This window comes from Ictidomys tridecemlineatus, chromosome 7, assembly GCF_052094955.1.
Source record: "Ictidomys tridecemlineatus isolate mIctTri1 chromosome 7, mIctTri1.hap1, whole genome shotgun sequence".
Lineage (NCBI taxonomy): Eukaryota > Metazoa > Chordata > Mammalia > Rodentia > Sciuridae > Ictidomys > Ictidomys tridecemlineatus.
Window position 1 is genome coordinate 165513186 of NC_135483.1, and position 21767 is coordinate 165534952.

Consider the following 21767-nt stretch of genomic DNA (forward strand, 5'->3'; position numbering starts at 1 on the left):
GTTTATTAAAAATTAGATTTGTATTAAACTTATAACATCTGGGGTGGGGCTGTAGTTCAGGACAGTGCTTGCCTATTATGCTGGAAGCCCCAGGTTCAGTCCCGAGTACTGAAAAACTAGGTAAGTAAATAAATAAATGAAAAACTAAAATAAAATATTACCATCTCATATGAGATATTTTTGTTTGTTTGTTTTGGGTGCTGGGGATTGAACTCAAGAACTTGTGGAGGTATTAGTTTTGAGAATGTTAAAGGGCTGTCCTGTTAGAGGAAAATACTTTAAATTTTAGGAACTTTTGAATCTCTTATTGAACTATCCTACACAGGGAACTGTGGTTGAAGATTGGACAGACAAAAACTGTGACATATAAATTTTTAATTTTAGAAATGACGGCTTATCAGGATTCAGTGAAAAGGATACATTTTTATGAAAACATACTGGAATTTAAACCTTTTGCTAAAAGGCCAGTGGATGTTAGGTGAGCTTGGCTGAAGACAGTGTATTCTTCCTTTTCCAGGCCAGGTCCTGCCAGCTCTTGGTAAGCCTGCATGGGGGCTTACTAGGTCAGATTCATTTTAAAAGTTCCTCTGAAACAGCAGTATCATTGTATCATGTGGTTACAAAAGCTTCCTTTCAAAACTCTCTCTTTGTCCTGGATCTAAAAAGCAGGTTCCAAGTGTGATATCGTATTAGATTACCAGTTCCATCTTGCCTCACTCTAGGTTGCAAAGGGTTGATTGAACATTACACCTGTGTATACCTGCTGCAGTAGTGCAATGATTACCGGCCTGTTCAAGGCCTGAGAGGGCTGATCTTGGCAGGCCTGGCCAGGGCCTACCCACAGCCAACTGAAGCAAAGAGCCTATCTACCCTTAAGCACTTCCATATGACAATACTCAACTGACTCTTGCATAGAATAAGTTAAATGCCAGAAAAGAGTACAAACAGTGCTACAAGCAGGAGATGACCTGATTTGGAGATCAAGTCAACTGTGGAAGAGATACCTTGAAAGAGGAGATAGAATTTTAACATGCCGAGACTCAAAAGAGGCAAGGGCCATTCTGAGTGGAGGCAAATGCTTGAGAAAAGATGCTGGGACAGAAAAACACTGTCCAGGGAGCACTGAGCTACTTACTCATTTGGAGTTTGATTGTGGGTTTTACAGAAGCGGGGTGATATTCTTATGCTTGGGCTGTATGTGAGAAGTTTGTCCAGGTGAAAACTGAACTTTGGTTAAGATGGAGAAGGGTGACTACATCAACTGGATTTAGATTTGTTTCTCCCGTGACTCTGCTCATGTTCCTGGATCCAGTGAGATGCTTCTCAATATCCTTTTAGTCTAGATTCTCATGCTGTGATTCATTCATCTTGTTGTGACTCATACACCTGTTATGAACCAGGGATGTTGTTGGAAGTAACATTAGATCCAAATTTGTAAGAACTTGCCTGAGAGTCATAGGAAGTCTGCTTTGTCTCAGTCCATTTGTGCTGCTATAAGAAAATGCCACAGACTGGGTAATTTGTAAAGAAGAGATATTTATTTCTCAAAATTCTGGAGGTTTAGTCTGTTTCTAAGACCAAAGTGCTGGCACCTGTTGAGGGCAGCTCTCAGCTTCTTTGAATGCTGGATCCTCTGGAGAGAGAGGAACAATGTGTCCTCACATGGCAGAAAGCCATTTTGTAAGGGCACTAATCCCATTCACGTGGGAGAAGCCCTCATGGCCTGATCACCTCCTAACGGCCCCACTTCTTAATCCTTTCACATTGGCAAACACTGAATTCTAAAGGGTACATGTTCAAGCCATAGCAGCCACATCAAATAACTTTCTTAAAAAGTGCCTTCTAATTTTATGTCCTTTAGTGGTCTTCTAGGGGATGTTTGAGTTTGTAGCTGCAACACTGCAGAAATCATGAACCACATGGTGATGTATTATTACACATCCTCAATTTAAGTATTTTGAGGGGGCTGTGAAATGGCATTTCAGACACTATCGTAGGTTTAAAATCCCTGCAGATGGAGGAGGAAAGATAGGTTTGTTATATCAGCTGCTCCAATTGCCACACGCACAGCCCACATCCACGGGTCCCGCACATAAATGGAGGGGGTGGATGGGTTCTGTTGTGTTAGAGATGAATGCATAGAACATCTGTGTATGCCACTCAGGATCATGCAACCCCCTCCTCCTTTGTTTTTTAGAGTCTTCTGGGTGACTCTTTCAAGTACCTCGTGTTCATATCATGCTGGGGCTTTCCGAAATCTGAAAGTTTCAGGTTTGCATGCTACTTTCTGCAGCTGTCAAGATGAGCTTTGCCCCATCGCCACCCAGGGTTGCCAGGTTGCTAAGACATTTTATTTGCTTTTGTGCTGTGGTTCAGCAAACAGGACCTTGCTTTCATGCCACCCCATGACCTTAGTTCAGGTAGAGAACAGGATAAAGAATGGAATGTTAAGTATGTCTTTGGATAGATTAACCAGTCATGCTGGTCACTATGCTGCTGATTACAGGGAACATTATGTGCTTTGGATACCAGGTGGTTTGGAAGCAATTGACATTCTGTGAGAAGGGTTGAGAAGTCTGACCAAACTTAACCACATTTTACTGTCACCTATTAGGGCAAATGCTGGGTGCCAGAGGTTTGTGCTAAGTGTTTTACTTGAAGTTTATATGTAGTATGGAGGTGGTAAAAAGAAGTTACTGACAGAATCTTTTTTTATTAGTTGTTAAAAACATTACATAGCTCTTGACATATCATATTTCATACATTTGACTCAAGTGGGTTATGAACTCCCATTTTTACCCCATATACAAACTGACAGAATCTTTGTGAGCTTTTCACAGGAAAGTTTATACAATAAAAAGAGATGCCTCATTTGGGTCTGAAAACCCAGAGGGATTCTGCTAGGCAGATAAGGGGAATTGGGTAAAACAGGCAAAGACACATGGGAAAGGTCTTATTGAGTGGTCAAAGCTGAATGTCCTTTAGTGGTCTTCTAGGGGATGTTTGAGTTTGTAACTGCAACATTGCAGAAATCATGAACCACATGGTGATGCATTATTCCATTAATGTATATTAATGAGGGATGAGAGCAACAATAGACTGTGTGACCTTGGATAGAGAGAAAATTGGAACTTGCAGTGGGAGATGAGGGATCCCTGAAAGGTTCGAATCAAGAAAGTGAGTGGATCTAAGCAAGAACTTCAACTTCAGAAAGTTCATTCTAATAGAAGACAGATTTGGAAAGGGTGAGGTCAGAGGTAGGGAAAACAGAAAGGCCAGGGGACAAGTTAGGGTAAGAGATGGTACAGGCTGGGGCTGGGGCTCAGCAGTAGAGCGCTTGCCTCCCACATGTGAGGCACTGGGTTCGATTCTCAGACCACATAAAAATAAAAGTAAATGGACAAAATAAAGATATTGAGTCCATGTATAACAAAAAATATTAAAAATAATAAAAAGGAGATACAGAAAGAAGGTGCTGAGGATTGGGTTAGAGAAAGCCTGGGTAGAATATGGTGTGAGTTCAGCCCAGGGAGAAGTATTTTAAGGAAGGATTATTTATCAGCAACCAGATAAAGAGGACTAATTTTTTATGTTTGTTTATTTATTTTAAAATAAAATTTGTGTATATTTAAAGTATACCACATGATGTTATCAGATGCATGTATAGTAAAATGGTTGTTATAGTGGAACATATTAACATATCAATCTTATATAGTAACCATTCCATGAACCCTTGTCCCTCACTCCCTCTGGCAAGAGCACCTATAATCTATTAGCAAAAATTCTGAATACATTACATTATTATTAACTATAGTCCTCATGTTATACACCAGATTTTTTACTTGTTCTTCCTACATATTTTCTACTTTATATCCTTTGATCTACATCTTCCCTCTTCTACCCCAGACTCTGGTAACCATTTATTCTCTATCTCTACATATTTGACATTTTTTTTTATATTTTACATATAAGTGATATCATGCAATACAACACACTTTTCTTTGTGTTTGGTTTATTTCACTTAGCATGATGTCATCTAGTTCATCCATGTTGTGGCAAATAGCAGCAACTTCTCCCTTTTGAAGGGTGACTAATATTCCACTGTCTATACACACCACAGTTTATTTATTCAATAAACACTTAGTTTGTTTCCATAACTGGAAGCTGTTGTAAACCATACTGCAGCAAACATGGGCATGCAGATATCTTTACAAGGCAGTGCTTTCATTTATTTTGGTGTATATACCAGTAGAAGAATTGCTGGGTCTGAAAGACTTCTAAGTACCCTGGACATGGCAGCTAGGAGGTCACCAAGGCCTTGACTAGAGTGTCATCCTCCGGGCTGGCGTGCTAGGGTAACAGGAATCAGATACGTGCTTTCATATAACACTCCAGGGAGTGCTCGATAATTCAAAATCTAGATAATATTTTAATGCAACATTTTAAAATACCAACATAATTGTTAAAATGTATAATGAACCAATTATCAAAATTTTAAACAAAAAGAGTAAGAGATTCCTGATGTTTCCTTTTACCTCAGATTCTAGTCTGTCTTGACATTAAGGGTCACTGTGTAAGGAAAATGGTGGGTAAGGGGCTCCCAGGTGCAGGCCTGCTGAGTGAAATTGAAGCTGAAGCAATTAAAGTGCTGAGTATAGATTCTGCCCTCATGATGTCCCAGCTTCAGGTGAAAGGAAATAAAATGAAAGAATGGTCAGTCTAAGGGACCTCTGACTTAAGGGCTTTGGGGTTTATTGATTGTGTAAGATTTGAACGTGGGGAGTAGGCCTTGCAGTGTCTGATGAAAGCACTGGTGTAAGGGCTCAGGGGAGACAGGAGGGGACAAATGGGATTGTCCTCCCTGGACAAGCTGAAGGACAGAAGGTGCCAATTGGCGCGGTGGAAAGGTGGGAGGTCACAGGAACTCGGGCCTTATAAATGACAAGGTCATGTCTAAGGGAATGCCCCTGACAAAAAGCAGCAATAGATGGGGTTAGGATGGAAGAAAGCCATGCAGGAGGGAGTTGACCCAAGAGGTATAGAGACAGAGCTGACCAGGGTCTTGTAAAAGAAATGGCTGAGCAGCAGAAGGCGCCCAGCTGAGGCTAGAACTCACAGGGTGTGGAGTATCAGTTTCTGTGTTGAGTAATCTTTTCTCCCTCCCTTCTGAGCGACTTGTTGGTCTACGTGTATGAGTGCAGGAGCTCAGAACCCGAGGCTGGGGTGCAGGGTGACCAACCATCCCCGTTAGGCCAAGACAGAAGGCCTTTCTGGGATCAGGACTTTTAGTGCTAAAACTGGAAGGTTCGGGACACACCAGGCCCATTCATTTATCTAAGGTGTTATAGGATCGGAAGTCAGGAGTCAAACAGGTAAGAGAACTGAGGGTGCTGGCTGGAGGGTTTGGAGCACACGTTCCAGATTGGGTCTGGAGGAAAGGAAGTGAGGCCATTTCCCTGTAGCCGTGTTCATTATTCATTCGTGGACTCATCACATACTAAGTGAGTGCCAGCTGTGAGTCAGGCCCTGGGATCTGCGCAGAGGACTGATGGGCAAAGAAGAAATAAATGCCCTCTAAAATATCCTTCTGTAGTGGCAAAGGTCTACTGGCGCTCAGGACCCACCTCTGTTTATTTACAGGGTCTCTTCTGAGGGGTACTTCTCTCTAGAAAACTCCAAACTGTATTTTCCAGACTCCTCTAGAGCTAAGATGCGACTAAGTTAAGTGCATTTTTAGGGAAACTTTGCAAAGGAAGTGGGCAGAGACCAATACTTTGCTCCTCTTAGTTTTCTCTGCTGGTGAGGAGGGTGGTAGTGACATGGGGTTTGGGGAAGAGTGTTAGCATGTAGTCATCAGCTTTTTAGGTGTTGGAGGTATGTGTGGCTGTGTCAGGTCCCCTCCTGATCCCTAGATGTCTACTCTGTGGCAATCTCCTGAATGCTCACTACCCCAGTCCAGAAATGTGGTTCGGGGAGCCCCCAGGAGCCTTTGCTAGAAACTCAGCCTAGAGCCCCTTCCTTCTAGCCCCATGCTCCTTTTGTGAGCCAGTAACAGCTGTTTTATGTAAGCTTTGCTCAGTGTTTTATGTAAGCTTTGTTTGGGACTTTAAACAATCATTGGCAATAGCCTCATGATTTCTAGCAGAGAAATGAAAACTGAAACTGGACTTGGGCGTTTGCTGGTCTGGTTGTGAAGGTTACAGACAGTTGGTACTAACCTGGAGACTTTGTGTGGGAGTGGAAAAGGAGGAGAAACAGTCACTGAATTTGAATGTGCCTGAAGAAAAGCTACACTTGAAATTCTAGAGATCACACAGGTGCCAGTTTTGTTTGGCAAGAGAAGGCGAAATGGCCTGAAACACTGGTAAAATGAAACAAATGGATATATTGACCATGCAGGATTGTGTATCTGAAAGCGGGGAAGAAAAAGAATTGGACTTGGACAGGTCCTTTACCTCTCCAGGCAGGATGGGGTTGGTAACTGATGGGTACAAGTCCTTGTATAGAGCTTTCTACACACTCCTTATCCTTGGAACCATGTTAAATAAAACCTGTCCTGTTGTTTTTGAAGATAACTTTGAGAAACCTGAAGGCTTTCTTGTTCTAAGGTACATTCACATCAAGAAAGCTCTAAGAGCTATTTAGATGCTATGAGATAGTTTCTGTATGACTTTTTTTTTCAAAACTGTATTCTTTTATATGATAATTATTAATCAAACTGGTAAAGGCTGAGTGCAGAAGAAACGGGAACTAATTTTTCAGTTTCTAAACCTATAAGATTTCCTTTTGACTTATACTGTGGTATGAGTTATATTAGTCCTTGCTTATCTGAGGTTTTTCTTTCTGTGTTTTCAATTACCCACAGTAATCTAAGAATATTAAATAAAAATTTCAGAAATAAGTTTTAAATTGTGAACCAATTGAGTAGTGCGGTGAAATCTTACAGCATCCTGCTTAGTGCTGCCCGAGGTGTAAATTATCCCTTTGTCCAGAGTTTTCACACTGTATGTAATACCCTCCCATTAGTCACGTAGTAGCTCTCTTGGTTATCAGAACATCTGTTGCAGTGTGTATGCTGAAGTAACACTTATTTTACTTAAAATGTCCCCAAAGCACAAAGTAGTGAGGCTGGCAATTTTATTACAGTATATTATTTTAATTGGGGTATTTTATATTAGTTATTATTGTTAGTCTCTTAAGGTATATAACATATAAATTAAACTTTATCATAGTTATGTGTATTTAGGAAAAATCTTAGTACATGTATGGTTTGGTACTATCCATGATTTTGGGCATCCACTGGAGCTTTTGAAATTTATCTCCTGCAGATAATGGGGGACTACTACATATTTATTTTAGTATCTGTTTACCTGTCACACTAAACTTATGAAGAAAAATATTACAAATTTAGCCATTTCTCCTTTGTATTCTTTTCTAGTCACATTCCCTTCTTCACAAAATGGAAGTCACTTTACTGAATTCAGTATTTATTATTATAATGTAAATTTCAATATTTTCACTATATATATATAATATATATCCCTAAATAATATATGGTATTAGTGGTTTCTTGATATTTAGAATCTTATGTAAATTAATCATATCATATATATATTTTAGCATCTTCCATTTTGCCTCAACAAAAATTTTTGGGTCTTGTAAAGTTCATATAATTCCATAGTTCATTCATTTTCAGGGCTGCATAACATTTCATTAAAGAAATATAATATTTTTTTCAATCTCTCTCTCTCTCTCTCTCTTTTTGGTACTAGGGATTGAACCCAGGGTCACTTAACCACCCAGCCACATCCCTAGTCCTTTTTTATGTTTTATTAGAGACAGGGTCTTTCTGGGTTGCTTAGGACCTCCCCAAGTTGTGGAGGCTGGCTTTGAACTCATGATCCTCGTGCCTCTTGAGTCACTAGGATTACAGACATTTGCCACTGTACCCAGCTTCATCTCTTCTTGATGGACTTTTGGGTGGTTTCCTTTTTTTTTCCTTTTTGCTGTAATATCCACTGCTATGAGAAACATTTTGGACATTTCTTGGTATACCTGTCTTCACGTTTTTAAAGGGTATTTATTTAGGAATGAAATTTTCATGTCATGGAGTAGTATGTGTTTTCAGTTTTACCAGACGATGCTAAATTGTTCTTCAAAGTAGCTGTATCAATTTTTAAAAAATTTATTTTACTTATTCTAATTTCTTATATATGACAGCAGAATTTAATTCAATTCATATTACACAAATAGAGAACAATTTTTCATGTCTCTGGTTGTACACAAAGTAGAGTCACACCATTGGTATTAGTTTTCATACATGCACTTAGGGTAAGAGTGTCCATCTCATTCCACTGTCTTTCCTACCCCCATCCCCCTCCCTTCTCCTTCCTCTCCTTTACCCTATCTAAAGTTCGTCTATTCCTCACATGCTGCCCCCACATCCCTATTATGAATCAGCATCTTTATATCAGAGAAAACATTCAGCATTTGGTTTTTTGGGTTTGGCTTACTTCACTTAGCATTATATTCTCCAACTCCATCCATTTACCTACACATGCCATGATTTTATTCTCTTTTAATACTGAGTAATATTCCATTGTATATATATACCACATTTTCTTTATCCATTAATCTACTGAAGGTACGATACCTAGAGTGGTTCCACAATTTAGCTATTGTGTATTGTGCTGCTAATTCCTCTAGTAATACATACAATTTCATATTTCTCTGACATTTAGTAGTAGATATTAACATTTGACTAATGTGAAATAATATCTCATTATAGTTTAAGTCTGCACCTGTCTGACAACTATTGAGGTTTGAACTTTTTTTTTCAAGTGTTTTAGTGGCTTTTCTCTTTTCCTGTGTCATATAAACTTAAAATCAGCTTGCCAAGGTCCATGGAAAATTTGTTTTTGGCTTTTTGATTAGACTTATATTGAGTTTACAAATGTGTTTGAAATTCAGTATCTTTGTGATATTGAGCTTTCTGTCCATGATTAAGGAATGATGAAGATATTGATTTCTTCAGTTATCTCCATCTTAAATGAAGTCTTCAATAAAGTAATTTGTTCTTTAAATGTCTTACTAACAAACATTAGATTTATTCTATGTGACGTATAGATGTTATTTTAAATAGTGTCTCTTTGAAGTCTACCTCTTATTCCTATTTCTTGCTAATTATTGAAATGTAATTGACTTTTATTTATTGATCATGTATCTCAAAAACTTCAATCTGTTATTAATTCTAACATTTTGCTTATTAATATACTTGAGTTTTCTGTGTAGAAAGTGAATAATGATAGTCATTTCTTCGATTCAAGTGCTGATATTCTATCTTTTCTTCTTTCTCATTTTACTGTGTGACTCTGTCCTTCAGTATGATATTGAATAAAAGGGATAATCATGCACATCTTTGTCTCAGTCCTGATTTTAAGGAAATGCTTCTAATGTGATACCTTTAAGTACCATATTTGCTGTGGGTTCTCCTTTTTTGTTTTTAGGCTGCTGTCTAATAAGATAAATTCCTTGCTTTTAACCCATACATCAGTTTTTTAGGGAAGTTACATGTTTATTATATTGGATCTCTCTACTCCATTTATCTAGTTCTTTATTTATGTCTTTTCAATAATATATAGGTTTTTTTCCATTGAGATCTTGCCTATCTTTTGTTGGAATCATTTCTATGTTATGTTTGATGCTATTATATACAATATCACTGTAGTGTTCTTAGCTCTTTTTTCTTTTTGATTTCCTACAGTTTTACTTATTTTCTTAACATCTCAACAGTGTATTTGAGCAAATGTTTTTATGTCTTATCCCACATCTCTACATACATTATAGCCACAGGGTTTTTTTTTCCTCCTAGATTATTTAGCACAAGATTTCTCAGCCTCAGTGTTGTGAGCTTTTTGCCTGGATGATTCCTTGTTGTGGGGGAATGTGTATAGTGGGATGTTTAATAGCATCCCTGGCCTCTGTGCACCAGATCCTAGTAGCACCATCTGGAGATGGTGACCAGAAATGTCTCTAGACATCATCAAATTAACCCCGAGGTCCAAAACTGCCATGGATAAGAACCATTGATCTGGCGCCTATAATATTGCAGAAATTTCCCTTATGTCTTTAAATTTATTTTAAGATAACTTATTTTAAATTCTTTCAGATGTAGTTTCCTAGGATGTGAATTCTGTTTGTTTTGTCTACTGTCATGGAGATTTTTATTTTTGTGCATAGTGGTTTTTAAACATGCATTTACCTTCTGCAGAAGTTCTTCACCTGGAATCTCTCATGCTCTGGGTTGGGAAGGTGGTCCTATGAGTAGGTTTTGTGTTTGATTCTGAAGACACTAAGGGCTTCCCTGGTCTTAGAGTAATGTTTATGTTCATTTCTTGCCTACAGTTTAAAGAAACCCCAACCAAGTCTTGATTACTTGGATCCTAGCCTGACCTCTCCCTTATATGGTTTTCTTTCTCAATCGTGACATCTCTAGCCACAGTTAACTGCCCCCATCATGGTCCCAGCATGCCTATACTGCATCTAGGTGGCCTGGTTCCATGTAGGGATCTGTATTTTTCTTTTGGTATTTTCTCTCAGTGTGCCAGATGCTACCACTGAGTAATTTGGATTTTGCTGCCAAACTATACCCTCGTTAGCACAGAGGGAAGATAGCATGCCAGGGCTCTTGTTGAGTGTGCGTGACTGGCAGAAAGCAGTCGTGGGTATAACTGTTGGAGAGGAACTGAGCGGATAATTTTTTAAAGAATTATCTAATTTTGTTAACTCTTGATGGCATCATTATATCACTGATAATGATGAATTATATAGAGGGCTGCTTTTAAAAATAGAGACTTAAACATTTCATTTCTGGTAATTCTGTTTGGTTCGTTTTCAAATGTGTCTAGTGAACTTGGATAATATTTCTTACTCTTGTGTTTAATGACCTTGTATTTATTTTATTTTATTTTTCCCCTCTTATTTTATTTCTTCTAGTGTATACAAATATTTTAGATAGTAGTTTATGATAACATCTACTCACAAGATTGTGGCTTTTAGTGAGTACAGTATAAAAAGAACTTGGTGTTTTTTTTTCTTTTAAATATATTTTTAAGTTGTAGATGGACACAGCACCTTTATTTATTTATTTTTATGTGGTGCTGAGGATCGAACACAGCAATTCACACATGATAGGTGAGCGCTCCACTGCTGAGCCACAGCCCCAGTCCAAACTTGGTGTTCTTTTCATGGAAACTGGCATATTAGGTTAAAGTACTATTAGTCTGTGAGTGTAGATTTTACTCTTTCTGAAACACTAAAATTAGCGTTCAAATTTCAGACAAAAAAATAAAGTCATTTTGAGTACCAATTTTTGACTTTGAGTAGTCATTTTAGTAAATTTCATTTTTCCCTTTACTCACACACAACCCTACTTCGATGAAGTTTGGCTGAATGGACACAGGATTGACACAACCATTCCGAAACTAGACAAACATACTTGTACGCAGAGAGTCGGGATGTGTTTCCATTTATTTTTTGCTAAGATTGTCTTAACCTGAACACTGTCTCATAGGAATAGGTAAGGAACTTGCCCAGAACAGAAGAGCTGATTTAGTGTAAATTAAAACTATGAAACTTAAAAGTAGAATAGATAGTGATGACCATTTGCAACTTAAAATTTGAAAAAAAAAATGTTGAATTTTAATGGAAGAAGTTAAGAACACACCCAGGGAATGAGCTTCCCAACTCCCACCCAGACCGCATCCCCAGGATTCGATCTTTCCCTGGGTCTCCTGCACCAATTCCTTGCTTCCACAGATGCCATCAGGTGTGGGCTGATTGCAATTGCAGTCACGTAGCAGTCTACTGAGAGTTTGGGGTATCTGGCATATCCATGGGGCTCAGGGTCTGAAGGCCTAATTAAAACCTCACAAGGTCTTTTCTCAGCCCAGTGCCAAGTCCCATGTGCATCCAGATGAAGTTGGGCAAAGGGCTTGGGCTTTAGAGGCTGAGCTACAGGTGTGAGTGCAGGTTTTAAAGAGCAACTGAAGAAAAGGGTTGGGCAGGGACAGAAGCCTATTTCCCTCTTGTTCTTGATACCCCACAGAGAGAGTAGGGCATCTTACAAGACCTGCATTGGCCCAAGTCCACGTGGGTGGGGAATCACTGCAAGTGGAAGCTAACCCCTGTGACACCAGTTTCTGTATTCAGTTCCTTAGTCATTGAGCTTTTTCCTCTTCCTCCCCCGGAGGGCACTCGTGAACTTAGTCATTAATTCCCTACTTGTGATTTTCCCTTACCCTGCTTTATTCTGATAAGTTCTGACAGAGCATGTGGGATTTTTTGGAGAAAATTTTGTCTTAGGTTTCATTTCCTTTACCATGTAGATCTTTTTCTCTGGTTGTCTTGGGTTTCAGACTAGTCTTGGGTTTTGGCTTCGTCTACTGAGGATCTCTCTCTCTCTTTCTCTCTCTGTAGACTTAAAACATATGAATTCAATCTATCAGGTTAGGGAGACCAGCAAGAAAGGGAAAAACTCTGAATCTAAACCATAAGTTACTTTGATAAAAGGATTAAAAAAACATCTACTCTTACCACAGAACTTCTGCACTGGGAAGAACTCTGAAAGAAATGGAGAAAGCCCTCAGAAATGAAGTTGGTGACCTGGCGGCTCTCTGTTGAGCACTATACTACTGTTCCTTAGGATGGCACTGTGCCAGACGTCTGCCGAGGTCATTCTTCAGGTGGAAGAGGCACTTGATGAAGAAGAAAAGGAGATGCTGTTGTTTTTGTGTCTGGATATTACTGCAGATGTAGTTCCACCTACAGTCAGGGACCTTCTGGATATTTTATGTGAGAGAGGGCAGCTGTCTGTGGTGCAGTTGGCCGAGCTGCTCTACAGAGTGAGGCGGTTTGACCTGCTCAAGCGGATTTTGAAGATGGACAGAACAGCCGTGGAGGCTCACCTGCGCAGCCATCCTCACCTTGTTTCGGACTATAGGTAAATCATCAGCTCCTCTGCAGGCTTGACCGGTGGGAGGGCGTGAGGTGGCCTAGGCTCTACTGAATGACAAAAATAAGGACAGTAACAAGAGCAGCCACATCACTTTCTTTTCCCTCTCATCCAAGTGCTACCTGATATCACTTCATTGCTTTGAACTCTTTGAATTCTTAAAATGCGCTTGCTTGAAGGAATTGGGTAGAAGAGCATAATGACAGTGGAAGGGACAGATGGTACATGTTTGCCTGAAGGACAGAATGACAAGAAAGGAAGAAAGATGGGAACCACTGAGAGCTAGTAATTCTTGCCAGCTTCTGGCAGTGTGAGAGCCGCAGTGGTGTTGCTAGCTGATTTTCTGTGATGTCATTTTTTTTGACAATTTCCGGAACTGAGAAAGGAAATAACAAGTCTATAATAATCTTCCTATCTTTGTGGAACTCCATGACACCCTGACTTTCTGTCAGTCGTTGTCCTGCAGAGGAAGTTTAGCGGGGTGAGTTTCCTTCTGGTGGTCCTGCCCTGGGAGAGACCCTGGGGAACTCTTCAGTTGACCACCTCCTAAGCCCCCTTCAGGTCAAAAGGGAGAATAGCAGCTGTGGTCCTCTTAAGTTCAGGCGCCTCTTCCTCCTGCTCTCAGGATATGTCTTAAAGGTTCAAAAGGGGCACAGAAGTCATTGGAAAGAATGAGTTTTCTGGTGGGGGAGGAAGAGAACTTGTTCCTAAGCTGCTGTTTCTTTTTTCTCCAGGCCACCAGCCTTTTGTTCAATCGATAATGTTTATTTGGAAATGATATGTATTATCAAGAACTGTACTAAAGAGAGCTGAAAGCAGTGTGGGCTTTGGAAAGTATAACAGAGTTGAGGCTGCAAGGCCTGTTTCAAGTCTCACATCTACAATTATATGCCCTGCAGGGTGGCCAGTCACTAACCTGGGTTGAGCCTTTGTTTCCTGGCTGTAAACTGAAGAAGAATAATATCCAACTTCAGAAGGCTATTGTGAGCACCAATTGATCATGTGCTTCTATGTTTTGTTTTTTATTTATTTATTTAGATACTTGGGATTGAACCCAGGGGTGCTTTGCCACTGAGCTAAATACCAAGCCCTTTTTATTTTTTATTTTGAGGCTGGCCTCAAACTTGTGATCCTCCTGTCTTAGCCTCCAAATAACCCTGATTACAGGAATGTGCCTCTGTGGCTCCAGCAAATTATTATTATTTTTAATTATGAAGCATTCTGCAGGAAGCAAAGGATTACTGTTGTTATTATTCTTGATCATTTTACATGTGTCCAACCATTATATATTGTCATGCACCTTCTTCACACTGGGAGGCTCTGACTGGGTTTCAGAGTCTGGTAGTGTGCTCTCTCCGTTCTGCATCTCTTGGAGTGAAAATAGTGCATCAGGCCCTCTGGAAGAGAGGCTGGAGCTCTGGGTTCTTCATCCATCTGTTGAGCAGGCTTCAATGTGTAGCAGTGTGTGCCTGGTGTTTGTTGAGCTCTGGGGAAAAATGAATGAAGAATCTCCCATTCCTAAGAATCTGGGAGTCTAACTGGGAAAATTACCTTCTAAGCAGTGATGACAATATGCTGACAGTCATGTTAACCACAAGACATCCTAGGAGCTCTAACTGGAGCAGAGGTGATTGTCAGCAGGACTTTGTAGACCAAGACATCTCAGGTCAGAATCCCCATGATGTAGGCACCTTTTGCCTTTTGCATTCCAACATGGGCCAGGATATCCCAGGCATTTCTTTGCTTTAGAATCTTGTGATGATGGCCCCTGAATCAATACCACCTGGAAGCTTGTCAGGGGAAGAAGATGGCCAATTCAAATTCTATTTCTGCCTTACATGGTAGTCATTTGGGTTCTTACTTCATTTCACTGTAACTTGTGGGGAAGCTAGGGGATTCTTCAGGGAAGTTTTTATTCTTCTGAGTTGTTTTCAGAATTGTTAGTTGAAAGGGAGGTACCGTGCCCTGTTGAAAATAGGAAAGGATGAGTTTCACCTCAAGATCTCTTTCTTGGGTGATCTAAGCTTTCTGTTTTATGGGGGCGGCGGGGGGGGCACGTTCACATGGGGGCAAGAGTTAGTCTTTTCAACCAGTTAGTTAGTCTTTCAACCAGCATGGGGGAGGCATGGGCTCTTGGAGTTTTCATGAAGACTCATTTGAGTTTACTAAAGCAACTTCTCTGGTTTATAGGGTGCTGATGGTGGAGATTGGTGAGAATTTGGATAAAAAAGATGTATCAGCACTGATTTTCCTCATGAGGGATTACACAGGCCGAGGCAAGGTCTCCAAGGACAAGGTGAGTTTTCTCTTTTTGGGTCATGTTCTCCAGAGCCTGTCAGCAGGGGAGACTGTACCTTGCAGTACAGAAGGGAGGGCAGCAGGCAGTCTGTCGCCACTGCGTTAGTGGGAGTCAGACACCTGATGTGACTTTCTCCTGACACCAATGGCAAAAGGATTGGTTTCTAAAGTGAGAAGAAATAGAAGGATACTGTCTTCTGATGTAGCTTTGGGTGTTTCATCCTTGATGAAAGATTCATCTGTAAACTTCACAGACCTGGCATGTATTATCAGTTTTCCTCCCTGATTTGACAGATTGTCTGGCAGGGATAGGAAGTCCCATTTGCTTGTGCTGAGTAGAGCCAGGTGGGAAGGGCCAGGCTACTCCCATCTTGCTCCCCTGCTGCCGTCTATTTCTCTTCAGCTAGTTCAGGGTCAGTATGGAGTCATGAGGCTACATATGGAGGCCATGAGGGGGCAGGTCCTTGTGTCTGATATTATCTGGGAAATGGCAAAAGGAGAGATTTAGAGTTGAAGCCAGATGGGGTGAAGATCTTAGTGATGTCATGATTGCTGGAAGAGTATTTAAATCCTAGTTGACCCCACTTGCATTGCTGAGTTCAGGACAGGCCAACGAGTCTGCATTTCTAGTACATGACAATAGGTCCTCCACGTGGCCAGATTGCATCTAAGGTCTCTGGTTAGTCATTACTTAAGAAATTTTTCATGTTTCTTTTTTTTTTGTTTTTTTTAGTGAGAGAGGAGGGAGGGAGAGAGAGAGAGAGAGAGAGAGAGAGAGAGAGAGAGAGAGAGAGAGAGAGAGAGAGAGAGAGAATTTTTTAATATTTATTTTTTAGTTCTCGGCGGACACAACATCTTTGTTGGTATGTGGTGCTGAGGATCGAACCGGGGCCGCACGCATGCCAGGCGAGCGCGCCACCGCTTGAGCCACATCCCCAGCCCTCTCATGTTTCTTAATGATCTTAGTTCTATTTCTGAAATCTGAAAAAAACAGGATGACTGCATTTCTCTGTCAAATGCAAAATGAGAAGAAAAGTAAGAACAGAAGCTCTTTTTTTTATTTCCCCTAATCAACTTCTCCCTTGTCATTTACATATATTAAATTATGTTTACTATTTTTAAAAATAAAAATAGCACTTTGGTAAACAAATGATGAACACAAAAGGAATAAAATACAAAGCAGTTTCTTTTTCTGACAGTGTCTGTTGCTCAAGGCAAACCAGCAGCAAAACAGCTAAACTTAGTTCTGATTTTACCTCTCCACAACACCCTGAGTCAGAATGAGTTGGAATGTCTGATTAAAATAATTTAAGAACTTTAAAGTTTTGTGTTACGAGGATTTTTCTCATAAAATCTTTCTCCCAGCTTCCCTCTTGTTCTCTCTTTTCAGAGAAGCCCTTAAAGTTTTCAGTATGACTCCAACCTGGCCTTCTGAAAGAGAAGGATCTCAGGAGGGTTTTATTTTTAGGCCTGCATTTTCATAATATACCCCGATGACACAAAATGGCCCATGTGTCTATCATCCATTGGTGACTGAAGGACAAGTTACCACCTCTTTTTTTTTTTAATTTAAAATTCAAGAGCGTAATTTGCTTAGGACAGAGGTATCCAGATTAGAATCACTGAAGGTCACAGAGAGGGCTCATCTTTTCATGTTTTCTTGCTGTTATAAATCACTTGGGCTGGGGTTTGCTTTGGGATCTTATCAGTCAGCTCCACTGATGCTTGTTCCTTGTTGGTGGCTCTCTTAGAGTTTCTTGGATCTGGTGGTTGATTTGGAGAAACTGAATTTGATTGCTCCAGATCAATTGGATTTATTAGAAGAATGTCTAAAGAACATCCACAGAATAGACCTGAAGACAAAAATCCAGAAGTACAAGCAGTCTGGTAAGAAGAATTTTGGCCTCTTGGTCATCTAAAGCAAATATTCTGAGTCTAGTAGTTATGATTGGTAAAGACTGATTTGTCAGATGGGTAGATAGAATGGAACCTGAAAGTCCACAGCCTGCTCTAGCCTGTGGCTACAGATCACATCCATTTCCATCCTCATATCCCAGATCTGTCAGCTCCATTGCCCATATTTACCACCCACAGGGTCTCAGCCCTCTGTCAAATGCCACCAAGCAGTTCTTAACATTCTGGCCCTTAAGAAAGAGTCTGTACCCTAATTTTCACAGGCTGGTGAAGCTATGGACATTTAGGGATGCTACCCTACTGCCTGTTTCCAGTATTCAGCCTGATGACCACCATCCAAGTCTGGGTGTGTCACTGAGGTCCCAGAGCTGTCCTGGATATGTTCCAAGTTTCAGCCCTTCTCATGGAAAAGAGCAATTTCTTCCTTGATAAAGGGGGATCAGAGTCACATTGCCTTTCTCCCTCATACTCCCACCCCCATTGTCTTTTAGCATCAGCCTGAATGTGAGCTGCGTTAGCGGTTGACTACCACCGTGGGGCTTGGCTGAGACCCACTGATCTATATAGTACTCTTCTACCCTCACATTTTCAAATGATGGACAGTCAAGAACAGGAGAAGCAGTTTTAATCCATCCTTACTGATGCTTGGTAGAAGAGTCATCTAAGATGATATTTTGAATTTAGTTATGTGGTTGAAAAGTTTAGGGTAGTTGAAAGATGAGGATTGACCTTGAGCTGAACCATTGTTGAAGATTTATTTGATATGATATATATAATAATAAAATTCATTTGATATATATATATATATATAATAATTTATATATCTTAACTAGAACTCTCTTTTGTACTTATAGCTCAAGGAGCTATGAAAGGAGCAGGAACAAGTTGTGTGAATTCTCTCCACACCTCTCTCCCAAACTTGAGTCTCAAAGATCCTTCATATAGCATAAGGGTGAGTCTGGAGCAAATATATGGACTTCCAGCATGAAACAGTTACAGAGTTTTAATCAAATATTTAATATCTGAACAAATTGTTATAGAAATGCATATATGTTTTAAATTTATATATAACTTTTTATGATTACAAAGCTAAAAAGTGTTCATTGAGCTATCTGGAAAATAGAAACATACCAGGATGAAACTAAATCACCTACCTCCTACTACTCAAAGACAACTACTGTTATTATTTTGAAATATTTTCTTCTAGTCTATTTTTCATGGATGATAGCCTGTGTGTCTATATGTGTAGTTGAACTTGATTTTCATTATTCATTTGAAAATTTAATTTTTCAAATAAAAATAGATAGGATGTGCCTATGGACAAAAATTTCAAAGTATACTAAAATAAATTTTAAAAGTAAGTTTCCCTCCTCCTACATAATACTGACCCCCAGTTCTTTCTCTAGAAGCAGCTATTGTTAAATCAGTTTCTTTTGTAATTGTACAGAGGCTAGTATATGCATATATATTCCATTTTTTCTTTTGTACAATTGGTATCATATCATGACCGTTGTCCTGATCCAAAAATTCGTGAGCATTGTTCCATATGATCCAGGTGGGACCGCTTCTATTTAATCATTATTTTAATGATTTTAATTTTCTAGGTGTATCATAATGTGTTTATTCCTTACGGATGTATATCAATATTGCTTATTGTTATTTATATTGTTTTCAATTGTTGTTACTATAACAGTGCTAAAAAATAAATATCCCTATGGCTTACCTCTCTATGCGTTTGCTTTTTTACTGAGGTTATTCTAATAATTTTTGCAGAAGTGTTTTGTTATTGAATAATAAAACAGATTTTTTTTTTGTTCACAAACACAAGTATGACATAGCCACTTATGGTTGTTGTTGTGTTAGTAGTAAGTTTTACAGGACTCATCCGAATTGTTTTTGGTTAATCTTTTATCTTGAGAAGAAGAACATTGGTGTGATCTTTTTTTTGGGGGGAGTGGTCCTGAGGATTGAACCCAGGGCCTCACACATGCAAGGCAAACACTCTACTACTGTGCTACAACCCCAGCCCAGCATTGGTGTAATATTATCTTTGTCCATATAAAGTTATATGGAATTTGTAGTGAGGTCATAGGCCAGAATGCATTTTCATGATTAAATTATAAAGAATTTCATTAAAAAGTATATGATGAAAACATTAACTACTGTAATGTAAATAGTTTCTTGAAGAATATGAGCTGTCAGGATAACCACTGAGCAATAGAATTTCAGAGCTAAAGTGGATGTCCCCGTGCTCATCGAACAAAATAAGGAAACAGTGAGTGATTATTCACCTTTAACTGCTGGCAGGATGGGCCTGCTCCATGATCCTCCTACTACCTTGTGATATAGGTAGTAAATTATAGGCATGCCATAGCTTAGATATAGTTTTCATTTTTGTCCTGAATTTCTCTGTTACCAAGTCATGAGACGAAGCACACTTAGAATTCAGACCAGATTTTCTGAGCTTAGTTTTCTATTGTCTATCTAATCATTGTTAGTTAAAATCCTACCACGTTTTTACTGTTGTGTTTCTATTTTTCACTTGCAGGTAAGTATATTCATTGTATATGTAATCTGTTGGGAAGCCATATGCTTTCTGCTCCAATTTCTTCTTAAACTCGCTATATTTAATATGTGGCCCTGATGGTTTGTTCATTTAGTAAGCAGATACTATGACCTATGAACTTGGTAACTTTCTCACAAGATTTAGGAACTGAATACCTAGATGTTAGATTAGGTGACACTGTAAAAGTGCTTCAAAAAATTACAATGACTTTAATTTACACAGGATGCCAAGATATTTTTTTTTACAATATCTTTATTTTATTTTTATGTGGTGCTGAATATCGAACCCAGTGCCTCACGCATGCCAGGTGAGCGCGCTACCACTTGAGCCACATCCTGAGCCCCCAAGATATTATAGAATAAAAAAGTTGTATGACTTTACATTATAATACTTTTAAAGTATAGCTTTGATTTTGTTTTCTCTCTTTTATAGTATGTGAAAGTGAATGCACGTTAAAGTGAGGGACCAAATTCTATCTAATATGATCAGCCTTTGGCTAAGTCATGGATTCTTTCTGAAAAAAACAATTTACATGTCTTTTTAAAATTTGGATACACAGACTTAGTTATAGATACAGCTTAACAGATAGTGTACTTCTCTTTTTTGGCTAGGATTCTTTCAGAGAACTATTGTTTGCGAGCTGAGCATATCACATGGTTGACAGTATGTGGTATGTACTTTACACAGGACCTGTCATCTGAAAAGAGAAAGGTTCAATCTTTCATTCTCTGATTAATCCCACTCTAGCCCTTAGAAGTGATTATCAAGAATTCTTTTTTTAAAATATTTTTTAGTTTTTGATGGACCTTTATTTTATTTATTTGTATGTGGTGCTGAGAATCGAACCCAGTGCCTCACACATGCTAGGCAAGTGCTCTACCTCTGAGCCACAACCCCAGCCCAAGAATTCTTGATAATTAAGAATCAGTCCCATAAATTAACAAAATAAAGGTATTGTATCCATCTACAACTTAAAAAATTAAAAATGAAAGAATCAGGCCCACATTTTTCTTATGTGTAGCTAACCAATTATAGAAAATCAATAATTGTGCATTTATGAAGTACTTTTGTGCACTTAGCACTGTGCTGAGTGCTTATGTCTTTTAATTGTGACCAAAAAAAATCTATATTATTATTGTTATCCTCACTTTGCAGACATAGAATCATAGACCCAGTTAAATGACTTGTTCAATGTTACATAGCCATTAAGTGACAGAATCAGGATGTGTAGCCAGATATGTCTGGCCTAGAACTTGTACTCTAAGCCAAGCTGTACTTTGACCCTATGTTAAAAGAATAGGCTGAATGCCAACCTTATGTTCCAGTAGCTTATTCTAACTTGGAGTTAGTATAACAACTACACTGTAGTATAACATGTGGTTTTGAAACATTCTAATATGCTAATTTAGCATATTTACAGTTTCATTGTATTTTTGTCTTTTGAAAGAGTTGCCTTGGTCGTTAGCAGTATATAACATGGGATTTATGGAGTTAACAGTTCTTGCTATTCTTTAGATAACTGTGAAGGGGATATTTTTATTTTTTTCCTGGGAGGATCTTATTGAGATATTTATAGAAGTGTAATATAGTGTGCCTCTGAAAAAACTAACAGAGTGACCTTATTCTTTATATTTGAAGCTCCAGAATGGGAGAAGTAAAGGACAAAGACTTTGGCCACTCCTTCAAAGTAAGACCAACTTTTCTTTATATTCATTTTTTATAAATGCTTGATAATTCAAGTAAAATATTTCGTTTTTAGAGTTGACTTTTTATCTACTCCTTCTAATTAAGCTCTCAAAAGGAGTTAAATCCTTAAAATGTATTCACTGGCACTTACTTCTTGAATTAGCTCATTTAAATTTGAATACCATCTTACTCCATCGGGTGCATCATCTTGGTTATATTTTTAAGAGATGTGACATCAATCAACCTGAAATGAAGCTATGACCAGACCATATTAATATTAATAATCTAGCT

The 21767-nt window shown here is 38.9% G+C and overlaps 1 protein-coding gene across 26 annotated transcripts in view; it reads left to right on the forward strand.

Annotated features, from left to right (window-relative positions):
- The window catches only part of Cflar (CASP8 and FADD like apoptosis regulator), a 57027-nt gene that overhangs the window by 5672 nt on the left and 29588 nt on the right, over positions 1–21767 (forward strand). For 19 of the 26 annotated variants that reach the window (XR_013424234.1, XR_013424237.1, XR_013424238.1 and 16 more), the window contains 5 exons: positions 12600–13000; positions 15203–15308; positions 17062–17197; positions 18079–18176; positions 21429–21477. Coding sequence is in view for 16 of the 26 variants with exons in the window: in XM_013364597.4 (XP_013220051.2) it covers positions 12705–13000; positions 15203–15308; positions 17062–17197; positions 18079–18176; positions 21429–21477 (685 nt within the window). In the remaining 10 variants the exon portion in view is untranslated. The other 7 variants (XM_040294692.2, XM_040294696.2, XM_040294690.2 and 4 more) reach the window with 3 other exon arrangements.